We start from the raw sequence: 24,285 nt of genomic DNA on the forward strand, positions 1-24,285 counted from the left end.
CAGACCCTTTTCTTTCAAATCTGAGTTTAGTTTTAACCCTCACTTAGCATAAATCATGTCTGTGTCTGTTCCTGGCATATGTAACATTAAAACTTTTTTAATTGTATGTGTATGATCTATGATCAAATGATTTTTGTTTAAATGTCTTGTAAAGTTTACATTTGTAAAGGGTTGAACATTTTCATTGGGAGTTTTGCTGTTTGAAAGTTTCATTAGTATTCACAATACAATAAGCAGTTTAGACTTGTGCCCATTGTTTTTTGCTCAGAAATGCAAGAAAAATTACCCTTCATTATACATCACTGATGGATTGAAAAATTTCACCCACAGGATCAGAATTTTGCCTTATCTCTGATGCAAAATTCTGATCTATCGGCAGAATTTTCATACCTAACATCAGTGCATATGAAGGATTCTTTTATTCTTCCAGATCACAGTTTCCTACAGGAAAAAATAGCACCCTAGAAGAGGCAATTAGCCTGGCCCAATCAACTGACAAAGTGGACAATACATCCTCAAAGACCCTTCCTGCAGTTGTATCCTCACTGTCCACATACAGGGCAGCTCAAAAGGAGATATCAACTTGTAAATGCATGGTATGTTGAATGTAATGCAGATAATCATGGAAAGACTTGCATTTGCTGTTTGCAACATGTGATAGAGACTTTCCTGTCTTTGAGTAGGGGCTTATTAGACATCATCACCATATTAGGCGCACATTAGACATCATCACCATATTAGGTGCACATTAGACATCATTACCATATTAGGTGCACATTAGACATCATCACCATATTAGGGACACATTAGACATCATTACCATATTAGGGGCACATTAGACATCATCACCATATTAGGGACACATTAGACATCATTACCATATTAGGAGCACATTAGACATCATCACCATATTAGGAGCACATTAGACATCATCACCATATTAGGGACACATTAGACATCATCACCATATTAGGGGTGCATTAGACATAATCACCTTATAAGGGGCACATTAGACATCATCACCATATTATGGGTGCATTAGACATAATCACCGTATTAGGGGCACATTAGACACCATCACCATATTAGGGGCACATTAGACATCATCACCATATTAGGGGCACATTAGACATCATCACTGTATTAGGTCACAGACATCATCACCATATTAGGGGCACATTAGACATCATCACCATATTAGTATATCAGATGCTTTAAGCTGTACATATATTTTACGCAAAATGTCTGCATGATTTAACTGTTAATTATAGAATTTTTTTAAAAATTCTGTCCAGCAGGAAATGTTGAGGATGAAAGGGAAGTGCTTGTTATTAGCATGGAAAAATAAAAATAAATATTTAGATTCTTTGGATTAAAAGCAGGAAAAGCAACAATTACGTTGTTTTTTTTTTTTTGACATCACATGTAGTTTTATATATATCTTGTGATGGGAGATATGATTGCTATCATCATGTGAAATCAAAAAAAAATATTCAGAATTGCATCAGGTTGAGAGATAGCAGCAAGCTATTGAGCAGCATAGAATTTGGAACTGAAATTTGTGCAAATTTACTAGAGGTAAATAAGGTCTATGTGTACTTTACAAACTTTTCAGTTGAACATAATGTTTACCGTCACAGCATCAGTTTCGGGGGCCTTTAGTGGATGAGTGGTCTAAAGTGCTCACCATTATGGATCACTGCCATCTCACCTCTGTCTGCATGGGTTCGAGTCTCGGGCTCAGCCAATGTGGATATGTGAGAAAGCTTGCCTTGGATTGGTGGTTCTTTCCGTGGTTTTCCTGGGTTCTTCCTCCACCATTAATACTGGCTGCCATGTATAGCCTAACTTGTGCAGAAAAAGGGCATTAAACCTATGACAACAACAACAACAGCATCAGTTTCAAATACTGAAGTTTTTAAATACGTATTTTCCAACTTGACAACAGCAGTACATGATACTTTGTTACACCTTACTGAAAACTGGTCAAACCTGTGGCATAAAATTAACTGCCGTACTGAGATGGTTTTGTTTGGGTTGGCAGGTCTGTAAATGCGATATGCTCTCTCATATTCAAACGTGGAAAGTGTCAGTCAACTGTCATAGCAATGCCAATGCCCATAAGTGTCAGTTAACTTTCATAGCAGTGCCTATGACCATAAGTGTCAGTCAACTGTCATAGCAATACCTATGACCATTAGTGTCAGTCAACTGTCAAAGCAATGCCTGTAAGTAATGCCTATGACCATTTCTTTGAGAACCTAATTAGGAGCCAATTATGTTTTGATCTCTGACTTGCAGAAGTGTTTGTTTTATCATCAATTAAATGTATACATGCTTTGTATTATCATATTGATTATGCCTTTCTGTCAAATTATGTGAAGGGGGTAAATCTTGAAAACAGTTTAAAGGCATGCAAATCCTACCTACATCAGATCTGGTGGACTCATTTCATTTGGCCAGTTGAACAATTCATGTTTGCAATGTTCACAAAATATCCCATAAAATTTGTTTTAAAAAAACAATTCCAAACCAGGGAGTAAAATGCCCCATTTATTAAATTCGTATGTTGAGCTATGAAGAGCTACACTAAAGATTCTACAAATTAGATAAATTTTTATCATGAATATTCACGATGTAACTAAAATAACAATGTTTACTATTGACGTTTGAAGAATCAAATAATATATGTATGCTCTTTGTCAGAAAGTTTATTCTCACGTAAAGTTTCACAGGATATGGACAAAATGTCCAGCCTTTGTATTAAGCCTTACAGGCCTGTTAATTTTATTATTTTTTCTGGAAATTGTGTTCATATGTCTCTTTTACTGCCAAAACTATGTGCGAGATTTACTTTTTCTTCTTCCCAAGCTGCTTTTATGGTACTCCAGAGGTGTACAGGTAGTGACTCAAACAGCAACTTTTTGTCTTGTGTACCCTTCATCTTGACCCTCTACGCACCCTTTGTTCATGCTTTTGTGTCAGAAAAAAAATTGAAAAATCAGCCTGCAACATTTATTTAATGGATGGCCATCCATATCAATGATGCAGCAATAACCAAAGTCACAAAAGGTGATAAATCTTTAAGATGGCATTGAATATCCATTTTAAAACAATGTTTCTAGCAACAAAAAACATGAATCGTTTGTGGTAGTCAGCATGCTTGCAATGTAAAGTGTTTGAAAACGACTAGTGTACTGTATTTTCAAGATTAAAGTCACATCTACAACAAGGAAGGTTAAATTTATTTTGAGGTTGATATAATGACAAAAGACTCAGTTTGTGCAAATGCACCATTTGTCATTCAATTAATAATTTATTAGTTTGAAGATTTTTTTCTTTAGAAAACAAGTTTTAATTATAATAAATGCTGGTAAATAATGAATATACACTAAAGTTAAAATAAGAGCAAGATGCAGGATGTAAAATTTGATGTTGCAGCTCATTTCAGGTTAACCAGATATTCAAACAGCTGTCACATTATAAAACTTTTATTTCAATAATTTAAGTGTCCAAAGAAAATCTGATAGTACATTACAGACCACAAAGTTAAGGTGGCAAAACTCGCACGGCAAATGAGATTATTTCAGTGTTTTAGTAGTATTAGTGTGGTATGTACTACTATTCTCTTTTTGGAATGGGGGGGGGGGACACCATGTTTCCAGCCCTTGGGATTCTATGTGCAACACTGCTGATGAGAATGTTGATGGTACTATTGATGATAATTTTAAATTGATCTTCATCTTTGAAGTTTATAAGAAATTGGGAGTATTTCAAAATAAACATTCCAGATTTATTGGTTCTGGACCATTCTTCCTTTTTCTTTTATTTTCTATTACCACAGAATGAGTTGCAGGACCTGATCAATGCTAGGGACTTGGCAAGGAAGGATCTTCATGTCAAGTTGACAGTCTGCCTGGAAGAGCTTGACAAAATTCCTCTTCAGGAAAGGAAGAATAATGTGGAGGCAAGTGTTAATCATAATACAGCACATGACAGTTTGGGTGTGACAGTGAAAGTCTTACTCATAATACAGCACATGGCAGTTTGGGTGTGACAGTGAAAGTCTTACTCATAATACAGCACATGGCAGTTTGGGTGTGACAGTGAAAGTCTTACTCATAATACAGCACATGACAGTTTGGGTGTGACAGTGAAAGTATTACTCATAATACAGCACATGACAGTTTGGGTGTGACAGTGAAAGTATTACTCATAATACAGCACATGACAGTTTGGGTGTGACAGTGAAAGTATTACTCATAATACAGCACATGGCAGTTTGGGTGTGACAGTGAAAGTATTACTCATAATACAGCACATGGCAGTTTGGGTGTGACAGTGAAAGTCTTACTCATAATACAGCACATGGCAGTTTGGGTGTGACAGTGAAAGTCTTGCTCATAATACAGCACATGACAGTTTGGGTGTGACAGTGAAAGTATTACTCATAATACAGCACATGACAGTTTGGGTGTGACTGGAAGTCTTACTCATAATACAGCACATGACAATTTGGATGTAACAGTTTAAGTCTTACTCATAATACAGCACATGACAATTCGGATGTGACTGGAAGTCTTACTCATAATACAGCTCATGACAATTCAGGTGTGACTGGAAGTCTTACTCATAATACAGCACATGACAATTTGGGTTACAGTTTAAGTCTTACTCATAATACAGCACATCACAATTTGGGTCTGACTGGAAGTCTTACTCATAATACAGCACATGTCATTTTGGATGCGACAGTGAAACTCTTACTCGTAATATAGATAGGACAATTTTGGATGTGACAGTGAAAGTCTTCATAACAGAGACATGACAATTTGGATGCGACAGTGAAAGTCTTAATAATAATACAACACATGACAATTTGGATGCGACAGTGAAAGTCTTAATCGTAATACAGCATAGGACAATTTTGGTATACAGTGAGTTCTTATTCATAATACAGCACATGTCAATTTAGGTGTGACATCTTTTCCTCTTGATTTTGTTTCCACTCAAGAACTTTGGAAACATTTATAATTTAAATCAAATTTAGTATGAGCCATTTCATTAAGAATACAGTGGTAAAGTTTGATTGCCCCATTTTTTGTGTTACAAAATTGTATGAAGTTACAGCACAGTTTTTACTCAGAACTTAGTCTTGTTTCCACTCAGCAACTTTTGAAGTACTTCATGGATTGAAACCTTAAGTGAAGAACATGAGATTGAAAGCTTTTTGATTTTTAACCTTTTCTTGCAAAATTTTATCATATTTATGGTCCCTGTTTGACTTAAGACTTTGTCATTTAACTGCATCATATTGATAGGGGGAATACATGGTATATAGCTTAATAATGTATCTATTAGTTTTTCAGTTCATTTCCAATCATTTGCTCTTTTGACAAACTTTAATAAAATTTTCACCCTAATTTTTGTGCAAATTTTTAGTTTTACCTACATCATTTACAAAATAGAATGAATCGTCAGACATCATTTTCTTCCAAAATAAGTCAAAATCATTAAAAGTTTTGAATAAACACAATCTCACCATATTTAACAATTGCAGAAACTAAATGAAAATGACATGTCTTAGTCATAACGTTATAGTAACAGTATAACGTTATAATTAATATAACAAAGTTTGAAATGTAGACAGGTCTTATTCAGATGTAGATGTTGTAGACAGCTACTCCCTGATGATTACAACACTGCAAATCTATGTGCTTGCAGATGATGGAGAAGAAATTGAACCGCACTTACTCACAGTTCAGCAGGTTTGTTGTACATGAATGTCCATCACTGGAAAACCTCCGAGCAGGCTTTAAAACATGGAAGGTAAAACAGCTTTTATTGACAGTCTTAATTTAGTCATTCATAGTGCTCATGATTTATTCACTGCTTTTTCTTCACCCTTTTTAGTTGTTGACATGTACTTAGTTATTAAAAACTTGTGTCATTATTCTTACATATTGAAATTAATACAGTTCAGTCGATTCGAGATGCACTGTTGTTGGTCAGCATTAAAGAAAGATCAGAGTTGTCAAACTATTGTAAAATTTGGATATGCTTTTTCTAACTCTGCTAGTCATAGACCAGAAGTTTATGGGATGGCCTGTTGAATGAATTCTATCCATCTGTTAGCACAAGTTTGTCATCACTACTCCTAAACTACTTGGAAGATTGCCACAAAACTTCAAACACATTCAACCCAAGGTGCAGTTGGTCCTAAATGAAAATGGTGCTGCTCAGACATCCATTATGGCTGCCACTGCAGCTATCTTGAAGATCTTGTATTATCTGAATGGGATTTACACCAGAAGACTTCCTATAAAGCTTATTTTGTCCTAAATGAAAATGGTACATTCTGGACATCCAGTATGCCTACCACAGTGGCCATCTTGAGAATCTTGTTATAACTGCTCCACATGAATGGTCATAGAAACATGGGGTTTTACTACAAGACTTCTGATGCTGTCTAATTCATCCTGATGAAAATGGCACTGAACTGACATCCAATATGGCCTCCACAGCAGCCATCTTGAAAATCTTGTTATTGCTAGTCCAACTGGATGTCATACCACCATTGGATTTTTTTCCATATTATGGAGTAGAAAGCAGAGAGAGAGGGATCGAGAGATGATAGACAATGTATATTTATGGTTGGTCAGTCTAATATTAGGGGCCAATTATTTTAGTACTGCTATATTGCATGGCATCACATCCTGTTCAACTCAATTCAGATTTTACAACAGTTAATTACTATGGATTAATGTTGTAGAACAGACAGGTACCGGCATTAGTGCCAGACAAAATCCCTCTTTACCCAAGCCATTTTCATGGTTTAACCCTTTACCTCATAGAGCATAGTGACAAAGTGCAGCATGCTATAAATAGAACACCTGTTACCTAGCAGACCGCATCCGCATAGGCATGCCTGTGAATTGTTAAGCAGTGTAGTGGTGTTAATGTTTAACAGCAGTTTTAACCATTTTACGTTTTAGGTAGACATCTATTATATATGGAAAAATTGAAGAGTAAAGTCCGATTGTTATAGCTGTGTACTTATTTTTCACGGAAGAATATTCTATGTGCTTCAAAATCATGAGAGAACTCGTTCACCATCATGTCCGTGAGGCCGTGTGACCGACCGTAGCTGCCATTTCCCATACTCGAAATTTACATGTTTTTCGTCTGCGTCTACATCACTAAGTCATCTGAATTTGATAATCAATAAAAACTAATTGCTGCTTACATAAATATCAGAGCCTTTACCTTAGTTACTGAATCCTTCGTGGTTGTGATTCTACTCGTGAAAACTTCGTCAGTACTGAATGAAATCCTGCCTGTGAACTGTTAAGCAATTTAGTGTATGTTATGTTTAACAACAATTTTAATCATTTTACATTTTTGGTACACATATATTATATGTGGAAAAATTTAAGAGTAATGTCTGATTGTTATAGCTGTGTAATTTTTTTCCACAGAAGAATTTTTTTATGTGCTTCAAAATCTTGAGAGAACTCGTTCACCGTCATGTCCGTGAGGCCGCGTGACCAACCGTAGCTGCCATTTCCGATACTCGAAATTTACAAGGTTTTCGTGTGCGTCTATATCACTAAGTCATCTGAATTTGATGATTTATAAAAACTAATTGCTGCCTACATTAATATCAGAGCCTTTACCTAATTTATTGAATCTTTCGTGGTTGTTATTCTAATCTTGAAAACTTCGTACGTACTGAATGAAATCCGCAGCTGCCATTTTGGAGAGTGGATATTACGACCCAGTTACTTTAAATAGCAGACATCGACCAGTGCATGAATAGCGACCACGTGATCTGATGTAATTGTCATTCGCAGAAATGAATGTAGTATGTAATGGGGGGTTTTCCCCGAAGGTGGCGCTACGAAAACTAGCTCAAAATGGCTGATGTTTACAGCAGGCGTCAAAAGGCGCATATATGCGAATCATGCAGAGGCGTCAAAAGGCGCTTCCATGCGAATGGAGTAGAGGCGTCCAAAGACGCTTGTATGAGGTAAAGGGTTAAGCAAATACCTGGCCTGGATTGGTGTCAGAAAACAAATACCTGGCCTGGATTGGTGTCAGAAAACAAATATCTTGCCTGGATTGGTGTCAGAAAATAAAAGGCAAATCTGAATCTGCCAATTACAAATAAAAGGAAACACCAAAAACAACCAGTTGACCAAAATCAAAAGTGGAATGAATACTTTGTGGAAAATTTAGATTTTTTTGTTAGCCAAATCAGTGTGATTTGGATTTTTAACATAGCTTTAACAATTTTTCAGTCATATCTCAACGATGTCTGCAGTGTGACAGTTTATAGTGATGTCTAGCACTGGGGCATCATGCCGCAGACATGTCCCATTATGTCCCACCCAGTCACATTATCTTGACACCAGGCCGACCAGTCCTAACACTAACCTCTTAATGCTGAGTGCCAAGGGAGGCAGCTTTTAGTACCGTTTTTGTAAGTCTTTGGTATGACTCGGCCGGGGATCAAACCCACAACCTCCTGCAGCAGAGGCAGGCGCTCTAACCACTAGGCCACCGGAGCGGTCTGTTTAGCCAGATCACAAACCTGAAATGGATCAATGATCAATTATATCACTATATGTTGGTTACGCTCCTTATATAATGAAACATGTGTCTTTAAATATAATTGACATCACTTTGTTGCATTGCTTAAATCTATATAATAATAAAAAAAAACGTAACTCTTGTGGGCATGGGTTGAAGTAAATAAAAGAGCGATGGACTTATAGCTAAAATGTAATTTGGAAAAAAATGCAATCTGGTAAAAACGATGAATAAAGCAAAATTTAATATTTTTGGGAATAAACAAGAATATAAGTGACATTATGTATAATTTGCACTGTGTACTACTGTATGCTGTAGTAGAGGTCTCATTTGCCTTTCATATTTCATTACATTTCTTTGCATCTTTTTTGCTTTTGTTTTTATTTCTTATATTTAAAATTATTACTGGAATTAGATCACTTGATAATGAGATTAGTCCATGAAAACTGAGAACTGGTCTTTTAAAAAATCCTTAAAAGGTAATTGAATTTTGGTTCTCCTGATCTGTATTAACCCTGCACACGTGGAAACAAATTGGTCAGAAGGGTCAACTTTAGTGTTAAAAAAAGTTAGTTTTTCTTTTGCACGCATATATGCAGTCATTTTTGGTATTAATAAAGCAGGAAGGTGAGTATGTGCTTGCTTTCCACACCTATTTGGAAAGATATCATCTTATTCTTGATCCTTGGGTCCTGGACATTTGAATTAAATTTGTGTTGGGTCGTGTCAAATGGCACTCTGGTCCAAATATTTCATTGACATCAAACTTAGAATGCAATGTAGTATTTATTCTGTGAAGTACTTGGTTCCAATCATAAATATATTTTTGTGTTTGATCTCATTATGTGATTTCTACCAATATCTGATTGGTTAAATATACTTGTATTGTTTCAATTAAGAATGAATGAGCCTAACATTTATATTGGGTATTATTAGCAGGGTCCAGAGGTCACAAAAATGTGTCCTAGACTTAAGGTGTAAGGAATTTTCAACCCTGTCCAGATTTCATATTATCTGCTCAATCCTTGTTTTTATGCAGAAAGCTCACAGAACGTTAGAGGCTTATGAAATGTCTGTCAGAATAACATGATATCAAGGAAGCATACAAAACATGCCTCGAAAATCCCTTCATTCTTAACTTTGGTCATTTTGAAAAAAGTTTGTTATATTTATAAAATCTGTTCATGTGAATAGACTGTTACTTTAATTCAGGCCAAAAAGAATGCCGAATTTGAAGATGTGAGAATGGCCACAGACTTTTCAGAAAGAGCAGTCCAAGAAGCTTTTGTGCAGGTGAAGAAGGTAGGTTGTTTTGTCAGCCAGGCTGAGAATTTGTTCGTTTCAGATGTGTTACATAAATACTGCTGATGCTACCATTGTATTAAAACAATTAAAGGGGAAGATAAATCCAAGTGTAATTATTCACACAATTTGTTTTTCTATGTTAGATCCATAAGTTTTCAGCCGAGTGGTCTAAAGCGCTCTTCGTTACGGATCACTGCCATCTCACCTCTGTCTGCGGCGGTTCGAGTCTAAGATTCAGCCAATGTGGGCATGTGAGAAAGCTTGCCAGTAGCTTCTCGTGGGTCGGTAGTTCTTTCCGGGCTTTTCCGGGTTCTTCCTCCACCATTAATACTGGCCGCCATGTATAGCCTATCGTGCTGAAAAATGGCGTTAAACCCCACAACAACAACAACAACAACATAAGTTTTCAATATTTACTACGCATTTGAATTATGTCTATCTCTCCCACACACACTCAAAAGAGGGAGATTTTGTTGGTTTTATGCTGTCTAACCATCCTGTCCATCACACCTACCTTGTTAGCATTGAATGGTTGGTTGTAGGAGAGCAACTTACTGGGTCTCTGATGGTGTACTGGGTGTTAAGAAGATATAGGCAATATGGACTTCTTGGATGTAATAAGAGCATAGCATTGTTCAAGTTTACAAAGTTAAGGTTATATTTTGTGAGTAATTTACATATATTTCATACAGTTTTCTTTATAAATAATTACTGTTTTCCCATGTATTCTCTGTTTTTGTTTTTGTATTGAAAAAAGTAGCCCCATTTGATCTTTTTCACAGAAGGTTGCTGGAAAGATTGCTTGACTTAATCCCAAGACATGATTTGGCTCAGGTGACTGACTCTGTTTTCAAGGTCAAAGGGCAAAATTTTGTATTAATAGATATTGAACCGCCCCAAGACCTGAATGAACTTTTCATGAATTTGAGTAAACTTTAAAGGCCTAATGGGTGATGTTCTGTATGCAGTTATGATTTGTGAATCATGTGTTTGAGGGAGTTCTACTTAGTTTGCACACAAGATATCTCACTAACAATAGAAGCAGACCTAACTTCATTGGATGTTTATATGCCTTTAAAAGATAACAAAATCTTATTAGAGTCTGGTGACCATGGCTGAATTTTCAAGGTTATACGACTTTTTACTTGTATTGATGTTATTTCTTAGTATTCTTGTATTTTACTGTTAACACATTAAACCCTGGAGGTTTTTGTCGTTTTTGTCTGAAATTCGAGTAGGAAACACATTTTGAAAGCTATTTTTTGAATACATCCGAAAACAGCAACTTCCACGTGATTATCCAATAATATACTGCCTAGTTATGTTAGAAACATCGTTTTTCATTGGCTATTTGGATCGTGCATGAGCAGAAGGGTAAAAGCTGGAATTTTTTTTTGCTTAACGGACCCATTATTTTTGTATCGAGACCACTCTTTATCCCAGATGCCTGTCTTATCCTACTTTTTGCCTAGGTTCATCTGTCTGTTTGCAGTTCATACTGGTTTGCCTTAGATCTGAGACCAAAAAGTCTAAAATCCAGACACAAAATCAGAATCCGACCATGGGCAAATTTTGGGTAGAAAAAAAATCGGGTCCAGAAAATGAGGTTTTTCCCTCTGTATTTTGTAGTGTGGCGAGAACTTCCAGATTATTTGGTATCATTGTAGAGCTACATCTGTCTACCTTTCTATAATACCACCCACTTTAGTGTATCATACATGACCTTGACGCTACAAAGCTCGGCAGTAGGCTACTACCTCCTGCCACTTAAACTCTTCACCAGGGATTAGTGTGTTAAGTTTAATTCTGTTTATTTAAACATCATAAATGACACCTCTCCATAAATATAAAATTTAAGTAGTGTCAGGTGTATCCTTTTTAGACAGGTTTCATTGCAAGTAGTAATGTTGACCTTGACACAGGTAACTACATCAAAAGATGATCATTTGCTATCATAAATGGCTTCTAAAATATCTTACACATAATGAACATGAACATCCATTCCTTTGTATATAAAAAATATCAGCTAGTAACCTTGAAAATATGATTGAGGTCAGCATAACCAACATTAGTTTGGGTTTAGTCCATGATACTAGAAATATCATTGCCATATAATAATGACTGCATCTTCTAGGCAAAAGATGTTGCCATGAACCTTGCAAATCAGAGACTTCCTGTATCAGACTCCAGACAAAATTTCATGTAGTTCACCTTGCTAGGTTTCCCCTTTTCTGTCATGTAATTCACCTTGCTAGGTTTACCCTTTTCTGTCATGTTATTCACCATGCTAGGTTTCCTCTTTTCTGTCAAGTAACAGGTTTACAGAATGACATTAATTATCATGGTGGAGAAAAAGGAGAATGGAAGGTCAGTGCTGGTTTTATTGTGTCAGATAAAAATCTCTTCTGGTTTACTAAGCTTCAGTACTTTTGCCACACTTGCAGATTGTATGTAAATTCATGAAGAACATATATATTGTTTTGTCAGAAAAATACATTTTTGATATAGTCTGTCATCCTTTGTGTTTGTCAGCCAAGCTGAGAATGATGTGTAAACAGTTGTACATCTGAATTGTGTCTGTATTTCAGATGCTGTCTCTGTCTGTAACAGAAACCTCAGAGAAACTGGACTTGGACATGGATGGTCTTCTTACTACATATGAACATGCTCTACAAAGGGAGCTTCTTGTCACTGATCTGGTACAACTACTATTTAAAATATTTCTTCATTAGTAATCCTTTTACTTATCTGAGTTATATTGAAATGGTTAACACTAGATTAAAGAGAGTATAAAAATGTTTAAAAATGTGCATAGTAAAATGTCTGTTATTGATGGAAAACTAGTAGAATTTGTAAATCTATTCATTATCAGGTGCATTCTTTGAAAAGTTGTCGAGTTCACCTGACTGTAAAGCCAAGTGTACTTTTAGAATGGCCCTGTGTCTGTCATACAATAACCATCAACAATTGATTTTCTCTTCCAAATACATTTGCCAGTCACATTACATTAGGATCATAAACCGGCTACCTCATGAGTCTAGCCCTACTAAAAAGATGAAATCATCATTTCCTGTCTATCTCATGTAGACAGAGGGCAATTACTCTTGCCCATTTCCTCCTCTTACCACTGCCAGTTGTCGCTAGTTTTTAGCTTCACTGCTTTACTGATAACATTGTACAATTTACCTCTGACAATCCAGTATCCTCAAAAAATTTTAAGCATGAGAAAATTCTAGAAAAGATTATTCAAGTGTAATGCTTGTATATTTGAAACAATACACATATCGTACAATACACATATCGTAACTTTACTTCACTTATTCTGTTTGTACCAGCTGTTTATGACAAATTTCCACAAAAAGAGACTTGTTTCATCAGATTGAAAAGTGTTCATCAGTTCATTGTTTTAATTACAAGAATTGTTTGGAGAACCAGTCTATATAGTAAAGAACAGCAAAAGATATGAAGTGAAATGGACATATTCAGTGCAACTCCTGAGTTAAATGACTTTAAAAATATTAGAGGGACCTTTCCCAGTTTTATATCCTCTTCTGGTTGGCCTGGTATCAAGATAATATGACTTGGTGGGACATCATGCTACGTTGTCTGCGTCATGATGCCCCAGTTTTAGACATCACTATAAACCACCACACTGCAGACATGGTAGCAGTATGACTGAAAAATTGTTAAAGCTACACTAAAAATCCAAATCACACACACATGTTGGATGAAATCAGACGATGTAATGCAGCAGTCAAGTTAAGGACATCATTATTTATAGAGTCACCTTGATGGTCAGTCACTGGAAAGTTAGTAATGTAAATTGTGTTGTATAGAGAATTTGTCATAATTAGTGTCAGTGGAAAGTTAGTCATGTAAACCAGATAAATTGTGTGTAGTATGTAGAGTTTGTGATGTGTATTTGTATTTTAGTACTACATGGATTTTGTCCATTTGTTTGACAAGAACTTAAAACCAGCTATAAATCCAGGTTTGTAATGAAAAAATAAACTTTATTTTAATTATGGCATGTAATATGTAGATTCAAATTGTTATGCTTAGATTGTGTCTGTTGTCCATTTAGATTACACTGGTACTTATCTAGGGGTTGGCAAGTATGTTATGTTAAACCCACTTAAATTTGTACAACTGCCAGTCTGTCAAATCTGAGAACTGTTGCTAAACATTTAAACACGTTTAAACATGATCTTCTTCAAAACTGTCAAACAAAATTTGACTAAATTTTACCCCAAACATGCTGTCAGAAAGGCAATTTTCTTTTATTTTTTTTTTACTTTTTTATTTATTTATTTAGGAGCATACAAAGGACAGCAGTCTAGTGGCAACATTACTTGCTTCAGTTCGACAGGAACTAAAGACAGAATTTTCCACACTAGACAATTTCTGTCAGCTTCAGAAGGAATTCACTCAGCTTCGAGACAGCATTGTACCATGGCTCAAGGACATGCCAAGCCTTGACAAGCTGCAAGAGAGTCGGAAAGTCATTCTTGCACTCAAGTCCAAACTCCGGCACAAACTTGCTGACAAACAGGATTTGGAGGAGGTAAGCTAGTTATGTTATTTACACATATCATTGAGTTTGTAGACAATCAAGATCTGTTAAAATTGATGGCCTACTTTATTCAGGGGAACATGATCCTGAAGTTTTCAACATTTTAAACTGAACACTAAATTAATAAATAATAAAACTATCTTCAGTTTAGAGATTCTCACTTGTGTAAAACATTTTGAATAATTGTTAGAATATTTATGGTTGGATAAATTACAAGACCTCTTACATTGTTTTAGTCTTAACATCATTTGACTTGCCTTTCAATACATAGTCTTCTTCATGATAAGCTACCTCTCCCAGCCATTAGCTCTTGTTTTGGTTGAAAAGAACTTTCAAGTGGTTGGTAGTTTTAAAAAGCAGATTGCTTTTTCCAGAACATTATTAGTTGTCTACTGGTCAAAGACCAGATTGCCTGTGGTATAGCCAGTTGTCTGCTAATGCAACTCCTCTTAAACTACTTGGAGGATTGCCAAGTCTTTCAAGGTTTGGTTGGTCCCAAATGAAAATAATGCCAAATGGATGCCCAATATGGCTACTGCAGTGGCCATCTTGAAAATATTGGTACCACTACTACTGGGGATAGTCATATTGGCAAGTGGGACTTTTTATGATATTTAGTTAGTCCTAAAGGAAAATAGTTTGTTATATCTACTACTTCTGGTCATACTGATGTGGGAATGTTTTAACCAAACATTCTTCTTATGTCGACTTTGTCCTGAATGAAAAACATGCAATCTGTCACCATGGCAACCATCTTGAAAATCTAATCTTGTTTTCAGTACTCCCAAACAGAAGTCATGTCAACATGGGATTTTCAAATGAAGATTTGTGGTGGTGTTTGCTTGTCCTTAATGAAAATGGTGCCAATCTGACATCCAATATACATTCACCATGGTGGCCATTTTGAAAATCTTATTATCACTGCTCCTGAATAGAAATTGTCATATCAAATTGGATTTTCTCCAAAAGACTTCTGATACCTAGTTGGTCCTATATAAAAATGGTGCAGATCTTACAACCAATATGGCACAATTTAAATAACACACAATACATAGGTTTAATTTAAACTTTATTGTAAATATAAATTATCTTTGGCATAATGGGGGCAAATCCTGTCACAGCACACTGCACCAGCCGAGCTCTGAAATGTTTCTGTAGGAATACCTCAGGAGGAGAGACCTGGGGGTGTTAGTAGGGTTGTGATGAGTGTCTGACACATGTATATGGAGCCACAAAGGGCTGATACGAGGTATATAGGGACACTGATAACCAAAACTTGACAGGTCTGATCCTGAGGATTGCTATGATAACAAACATCAGCCAATACTCCATGCATGCACCGTAGGAAGCATTTATGAAGTATATGTGCATAATTGTTGAGTACATTTAACTACTGACACAAATTGGTGGTCAAAAGCAAAGTTGTGAATGCATGAAACTTGGCAATGACAATGCTTCAGGAAGAGAGACTTGAGTTCGTAGGTTTGAAGAATGTCCGACACCTGTATGTGGAGCTGCATGGGGCCAATACAAGGTATATAGGGACACTGATAACCAAAATTTGATAGGTCTGATCCTAAGTTGCCGTGAATAACTTTAGTCGATTTGACAAAGGCCTCCTTGAACAGAGCTGGAACAGTACGCCATGCAAGAAATGTTCCAACTAAATAACATGGTGAAGGAGCGAGGCGGGTGGTTCTTTCTGCATTTAATGTTAAAGATTAAAATGCAGCATCTGCACTGAAAGGAATGCATCTGTACAGGCATCCTGGCTGCTATATGACTGATGCCCTAACTGACACAATGTTTGATCACATGCTCCAACTCAGTCATCTGATTGGTTCAACATGACAACATATCTAAATTTAGTTACTAGCTTATTAACATATATTGGAGGCAATGACAACATGTCTGGGCAGAGAACCATAGTAGACAAAGAGGGTCCCAGCATTGTGCCAGAGAAGGATGCATTGTGTATTACTTAAACTGCAATTAACCAAATAAATTATAATTATGGCCATCTTGAAAATGTTGTCATTGCCACTCCTTCTATATGGATGGTCATATCAACACAAGGTTTTCACCCAAAGACTTCTTTTGGTGTCTCAATGGTCCTGAATGAAAATGTTTTGATCTGATATCCAGTATGACCACCATGAAAATCTTATTATGAACTTTCTTTTTTGGCTAGTAGAATGTCCATCCATTTGAGCACTTTTTATGCCCCCACTGACGGGGAGCATATTACTTTGTTCCTGCCTGTCAGCTCAAAAGACTAATGGATTTTAGAGATACGAAATTAGTCACACTGACCATAGAAACTATTGGCCTCTAAAGATGTGAAATTGGACACACTTACCAAAAAAGCTATTGGCCTTTCAGGATGTGAAATTGGACATACTATGGCAATGAATCAATGGCTCTACTTCAGGCTGTTACAACAGTTTTTCAGATTGTAAACATTTTTTTATATATTTGCACTTGAATTAAACAAAAACCACATGAATTCGACAAATTAAATTGATAGGCATATTTGTATTGATATGTAAATTACCTGCTTAGATCGTTTAGCAATTTTTGTATTTATTAGAAAATACATTTTTGAACTTTTGGGTTGTTTGTAACAGAAGTTTTCTGAGTACAGTTTAGGACAATCCTGTGAGTTAGACATTCAAATTTGTAGCCATAAATAAATGATTAGATTTTTGCATGCTGTTATGCAGTTTTTTATTTTTCTACTGCTTTAAGTTGTAAATTATTTTTGTCTGCAGTGGAAGGAGGAGTATATTGTTCACAAACACAGATCTTGTCTTGTTTTCCTTCTTGAATGCAGATATGATTTAAAGGGCATGTTTGCTAATAAAGTGTTTTTCCTGTGTACCACTTTAGGTCAATGCCAGTGGGGCAGAAATGGAAACTATTCTGGCAGAGGTTGAAACTTTGAAAGGCCAGCTCCAGGGAGCTCTAGTAACAGCTGATGATCTTTTGGTAAGATTTTATGAAAAATCTCCACATTTATACACACACACTGATTGGATATGCACAAAGGTGTAAGAATTGAGTCTTGCAACCATACTGCCAGGGGGCCCCTGAGTGGCCAGTGGTCTAACAAGAACAACAACCATACTGCCAGGGGCAAAGAAATCACATTGTATCTGATAACAAGTTCAAGAATGCACTCTCGATTTTATTGCAGATAACAAAGATTCTGAAATAACCAGTATAGTTTGATAACTAAGACATTGTTGCATGAAACTTGTAACTTCACAGCCATTTTAAAATTGTGTACTAATTGATCAGTAAATATTTGCATCTTTTCATGCCCCTTCTGTGTTTTGTGTTTTTTATTTGATTGGTATGCATACACTGTCCTTGCATCAAGCATAGACATGTGGAGAGACATGCTGTAGGAACAGAGAGATACATGGCCTTGCCTGTATATGTGCGCATTCATACAGTATGAATTCAGTTTTGTTATGCAAAATGTCAAACTTGGAGATTTTACTTCTAAATTTAATTAATCGTGAGTTGTTTTTGTGCAGTGACTCCATTTAGCACAATCAATTAATAATAATCACTTCTGTGTCAAATGTTCATTTATAAGGTAAAATTTGAATATAATGTCAGTATCACCTGTGTTACTTATGTATTTCTATTTAACCTTTGTAACAAGTTTATTTGTTGTTTTTTTGAGAGTTCTAGTTCATGTATTTCTGTTCACGTATTGTTTTTGAAAATCAAATTACTTACTATTCTTGTACCATTCAGGATTGGAGTTACTTTGGTTTTAATCTTCATTAATGTTTGTTCCTATTTATCAGGCAGAGATAGCTGATATTGCAGACTCCAACTTCCCTGAGTTGAAATTGCAGCACCCAGATCTGGGATTGGAACAATATGTGGCAAGTTGATATTTGTTACTGGAGTTTGGGTCTATGTTGGGCAAGAACATAGCTTCCCTCAAGTGATTTATTTGTTGTCTGTATTATCCTGCTAACATTAATAAATGTAGACCTTTACCTTTTATCTTTTGGTCAGGGTCATGGATGATATAATTTAGACCATTATGAAACAAGGTCACTGCACACATCCTAAGGAGAAGTCAGCCATCATATCAAGGTTTATCTTCTATACTCATCATTGAGTGAAAATTCCTAAACTGACCCTCTTTGTAACCAGGATACCTCCATATTTTCCAGGTGTTCTGGTGCCGATTCATTAAAACGCTGATTAACCACAGCTTTTTTTGGCCACCTCCATAAATCAGCCAGTCTGCTTGTTTCCAGCAGTTCGCATTTTAGGAATATGTCACTGCATATAGTAAGATTCTGACATTTACATTTATAAATTGCACCAAGAGTAGACCACTACAATCATTATGCATAGTAACATTGACATATATATATATATATATATATATATATATATATATATATATATATATATATATATCAACTATAACAGTAATAGGTCACTGTAATAATTATATATGTAAAAAGATTTTGTTGTTTACATTTACAAATTATTCCAAGAATATTTGTTGATGCTACAAGTTAAACACCATTTTCAGCACATGATAGGCCATACATGTTTGCCAGTATATTTGGTGGAGGAAGAATCTAGGAAAACCGCAGGCATAACCACCAACCCACAGGAATCTACTGGCAATCTTTCTCATATACCCACAATGGCCAAGCCCGAGTCTCAAGCCTTTACAGACAGAGATGAAATATCAGTGATCTTTAAAGGTTAGGGCCTTAAGAGCAGTCCATTACTGAGGGCCCCATGTCAAGATCAGGCCGCTGATTAGTATATATTGTATCAATTGTTACGATTATATTTACAAATTATAAATGAGTATCATAATTAAAAGCATTGCTTATGCAGTGAAGGAATTGTCGTACATCCAGAGTGCAGGTATCGATTATCATACATCCATAGTAAGCAGTTTGGCTTCTTTCTGGTAGCAAATAGAGGTGGTATTGTCAGCCACTTTATATCAAAATACACATCACAATAGTTGCCCTCAGTACAGTATATAATATGATACTATCACATATACAAATAAACCAGAACATGTACAAGTTAGCTTTTGTTTACAAAACAAACAGCTCATATCACTGCATAAATCTGTTGTAGAATACAGCTATTTAAGAAATGATCTCAAATGTTAATAAAGGCTATCACATACTTAATAGTTGAAAATTGTTTGAATTTTTAAAGAGCATCCATAGGTAGATAGTGTGGCTAGAAGTGACCAATTTGTATGTTTTTTGTTAATCGGTTCAGGGATTTTGATTCATGGTTAATTTTAGTTAATTTTTGTTTACTGTTGTCAAAATCTGATTGCAGGTTCTAATGAAGACCGCTTGGGTGGTCTAGTGGTTAGAGCATCTACTTTAGATGCATGAAGTCATGGGTTCAAACCCCAGCCGAGTCATACCAAAGACTTATAAAAATGATACTGGTACTAAGAGCTGCCTCACTAGGTGCTCAGCATTAAAAGGGTAGTTAGGACTGATTGGCCTGGTGTCAGGATAATGTGACTAGGTGGGACATCATGCTACATGTCTGCAGCTTGATGCTACAGTGTAGACAACTTAGCAATATGACTGAAAAATTGTTAAAGCTACATTAAAAATCCAAATCAGACACACACACACACACACAGAGGTTCTAATGAAAGTGTTTGGAAGATTAATTAAATTTCAATGTAGGTACAAAAGTCTACATCCGAAAACTAATTGAAACACTCATGTAACAGAACCAGAACATCAAGCCAGTAAACCAGTATATTTTTTATCAACATAAATTATATGTATTATAGGGGATTAAAAAAAAAGCTCCGTTTTTGCCTTAATGTCTGTTATGTACATTTAATTTGTATTTGTTGGCTTTTCTCAGTGATTATATGTTATTTATATATGTACTTTGTAATTAATCTTTGTCAGAAATCAAGCTAATGGTGTACCTGACTAGTGACATTTATTTTATAAACAGCATAATACATAGATAATATTTCTCTATGAATTTAGATTTAATATTCAGATCATTATTACTGGAATTAAACATGTTTACTTGAATCTGAATCTGAGTCTAGAAGACTAAGTTTTTCACTTGGAAATTCCTAAAACTTGTTGACAAGTTGAAATGTCTTAGGAGATTGTCCTATATCCTGGTTCAGTTATTGTGTCTTAGCTTTTTATGTTACTGTTATTTACTTGAAAAATTGCTCATTCTTACCTTAACATCCAAAGCTGAATCAGTCTTATTTGCACTGTTCAGTTTTTAATTTGGGTGGATTTGTTTTTTTGAATTATTCACTGGAATTACAAGAAGCTCATTATTATTACTTGGAATTAATCATTAATTTGGAATTATAGTGAATTCAGTCAAGGACGTTTTGGATTATGTTACTGTGATACATTAAAAGACTGTTAGCACATAGCCACTTTTCAGACCATTGGCATATTAGCACGTTCAAAACTACAGGCACATCAACAGATTCACTATTGGAATGTCTCTGAAGACCACTGGAATTCAATTTAGACTTGTGATAGAACTGTTAGGACTATTTGGCATTTAGTTCACAATATTGTAAGTTCTTTTTAAATTTTTGGGAGATGAATTATTTGTTGAATTTGTAAAAAAAACTTTTTAATTTTCCATCTTCTCTGTTACTTTGTTTAAGACAACACTATTCTATTCATATTACAACAAAAGAGCCAGTTTTGAACATGAGTCATATTAAGAAAATGTGTTGATAATAATTAATACAGGTCAGTATGAGACAGTTAAATAAAAAAGGAAGAGTTGTATATCTCATTGATCACTACAAAGACGTATAACTAAAATCCAAAAGTAATTTTTGTTTCCTTAGCACGATCACAGACTGAATACCACTGATGACATTAATTGGGATTAAGCAGTTTACACTTAACAGACTAGGGGCCCCGAGTGGCCGAGTGGTCTAAAGCGCTCTTCGTTACGGATCACTGCCATCTCACCTATGTCTGCGGCGGCTCGAGTCTAAGATTCAGCCAATGTGGGCATGTGAGAAAGCTTGCCAGTAGCTTCTCGTGGGTCGGTGGTTCTTTCCGGGGTTTTCCGGGTTCTTCCTCCACCATTAATACTGGCCGCCATGTATAGCCCTATCGTGCTGAAAAATGGCGTTAAACCCCACAACAACAACAACAACTTAACAGACTAGCAATAGTCTTTTGGACTAGATTTTCCTATGAACCACTTTATTTTGCAAAGAATGGAGAATGTCCTCTCTGTTTCAATAATAAACATGTCAATGATAAAACAACAACACTTTGCCTGCAAGAAAGTTCAAACTTCATTTTTTGTATGGCTGCTGACTACTCACCAGTACTAAGTTAACTTGATCCCAAGAAAAACATTTCTTAGTTGGACTTGAGATGCATTTGCAAATTTCGTATTTCTTAGTCTGTGGAGGGTTTTCTTTGCATTTGGAGAAAGCACATGTTTTTGGCAATTTGATAAAACATATGAACTGCCCTTAAATATTTCTCAAAAATCATCTTGAACAATGAAATAACAATTAAACAATACCAGAAACTGAAATCTCTACACAAATGTTTCTGCCAAAATATTTTTTGGTTTCCTTTTATCTTGCCTCTGCCTAAGATTAGCCAGTTTTTATTCAAAGGCTCAGAAGCCACCATGGACCACTGTTGATCCCTTTATTACTTGTAACACCTCCTAACACATCTTGAATTTCACCTTAAGCTAAAAAATTAACAGCTTGTGTACAAATATCAGCTGTCTAAATGCTGTTATTCAGCTACACAGATCATTGCACCAGTTGACTGATTTCCGCCAGTTTCTGTAATGTGGGGATATAATGCAAAATAACATGATCTTTTTTCTCCAAAAATACATTCTTTGTGTCTCAAAAGCAGTAGATTCCAGCAACAAAACAAGATATGCAGTTGTCAGCTATGAAAATGGTATTTTTGTCCTATCATTAGTGGAAACACATGTATGTAAACTTATTTTAAAAATTTAAAGGTGGCAAAGTCTGCATGTAGAAGATCTAAAGTTACTGTTGGACGATACATTTTTTGGACACATTGTTTCAATTTTGAACATTTTTTGTCATTTTTGTCACTTAACCTTGTAATGAAGATAGACATGTACTGCAAATGTTTCGAACGCAGACTAAGACTGGTCACGTGATCATGTAATACTGGGTAACAGCTTTAGTGTATATATATATATATATATATATATATAGTACTGTTGTACAGACTGCTGCAAACTGACATTTACTGATATTTTGGCTTCCAGCAAAATTGTGTTGTATAAGAATAGAATTAACAATCACAAATAAAATTTTAAAAGCAGCCTTGTTTATAATGATGGAAATCATTAGAAAATTTATACCCAGTTTTACATGATCACATGACCAGTCTTTGTCTGTTCACAAACAGTTGCTGGTACAGGTCAGCTTTTACAAGAGTGATGTTTCAGTTTGGGATATAAGTGTTAGAAACTTAAGAACAATATTGATATTGAAAGAAGTTCTTAGAAAAATGTATCATCCAACATGTTAACCAGATCAATGTCACCTTCTTTTTCAACCTGCAAAGAGATTTCTGTGAGAGGGAACAATGAAGAGCCAGTAAAAGATATCTCCAAATAGAAATCTGCAAAAGGATTAATTGTAAGAGGTCTTGTTTACTTTATTCAAGCTGATACAATCTCAGCAATAAAATGTTTACGTTTGGACAGTTCATATGTTCATTCTACAATTGTCCTGTTTCGATAGTTTGAGGATGTATCTGATTACACTATCACCAGAGTATATATCACTGTTGATTTATATATCAGTGATAACAAACCAGGTCTATTACCAGCCATCAAGAAACTAAAAATAGAACAAAATCCATGTCTTGTGACAAACTGAATGATGTTAATATTACAATTGTCTGTTTAAGGAAAGAAAGTCTAATGTTCCCAGAATTGTTGTTGTTGTGGGGTTTAATGCCATTTTTCAGCACACGATAGCCTAAACATGGCAGCCAATATTAATGGTGGAGGAAGAGCCCAGGAAACCCCTGGAAAGAACCACTGCCCCACAAGAAGCTACTTGCAGGCTTTCTCACATACCCACATTTGCCAAATCCAAGACTTGAACCCAGAATTGTACATCCTTGGAATTCTGTACAAAGTTCAGTCAGATTTCCTTCATCAAATCTGAGACTTGTAAATATAATTGGAATGATAACATCGTTCTTGTACTATATTTACTCCTTTCGTGCATCAAGTTCAGATGCAAACTGCACAGGCCTTAAAATAAAATGTGACCGCTTGTGAGGGGTAAATTTTACATTTTTGCACGAATATGCTGGTTGCATTAGAGGGGTGGCCTTTCTTGATGGGTACTTTTAAATATAAATGCATCAGTGCCAAGGAATTCTGGCATAAAAAGTGGGAGGCCGCTGGTCAGAGGGCTGTTCATTTGGGGGACTACTGTATATACTTGCATATAAGCTGATTAATTTACAAAAAAATAAAAACCTTGAAGAAGGGTGGTTGGCTTATCCGTGGGACAAGGTCTAAACATTTTTAAGTTTTCTTGTTGACTACATACTGTATATATTGTTATTTTAAATAGCTAAAGACAAGATTACCTGCTTATCATGAACCCCATGTCCTTCTCTACAGAAACCCCATATGAATGGGCTTATACACAAGTATATTCAGTAATTCAATTAACTTTAATACCATTCATTTTAGCCATTTTAGACTATTCATTCAGATGGAACAAGATTTTCGATACTGCT

The 24,285-nt window shown here is 35.5% G+C and overlaps 2 protein-coding genes across 2 annotated transcripts in view; both read left to right on the top strand.

Moving 5' to 3' along the window:
• LOC149802335 (serine/threonine-protein kinase 31-like) overlaps positions 1-4,057 on the top strand; it is a 61,481-nt gene extending 57,424 nt beyond the window's left edge. The window contains exons 12-13 of the mRNA XM_089951503.1: positions 431-596; positions 3,845-4,057. Coding sequence (XP_089807629.1) covers positions 431-596; positions 3,845-4,057 — 379 coding nt within the window. The remainder of the gene's footprint in view (positions 1-430; positions 597-3,844) is intronic.
• Positions 4,058-5,725: 1,668 nt separating this feature from the next.
• LOC149802337 (serine/threonine-protein kinase 31-like) overlaps positions 5,726-24,285 on the top strand; it is a 73,253-nt gene continuing 54,693 nt past the window's right edge. The window contains exons 1-6 of the mRNA XM_089951549.1: positions 5,726-5,829; positions 9,805-9,894; positions 12,486-12,596; positions 14,213-14,461; positions 17,360-17,458; positions 18,292-18,372. Coding sequence (XP_089807675.1) covers positions 5,728-5,829; positions 9,805-9,894; positions 12,486-12,596; positions 14,213-14,461; positions 17,360-17,458; positions 18,292-18,372 — 732 coding nt within the window. The 5' untranslated portion in view covers positions 5,726-5,727. The remainder of the gene's footprint in view (positions 5,830-9,804; positions 9,895-12,485; positions 12,597-14,212; positions 14,462-17,359; positions 17,459-18,291; positions 18,373-24,285) is intronic.

Source organism: Sinohyriopsis cumingii, chromosome 3 (assembly GCF_028554795.1).
Source record: "Sinohyriopsis cumingii isolate HCF-2022 chromosome 3, ASM2855479v2, whole genome shotgun sequence".
Classification (NCBI taxonomy): domain Eukaryota; kingdom Metazoa; phylum Mollusca; class Bivalvia; order Unionida; family Unionidae; genus Sinohyriopsis; species Sinohyriopsis cumingii.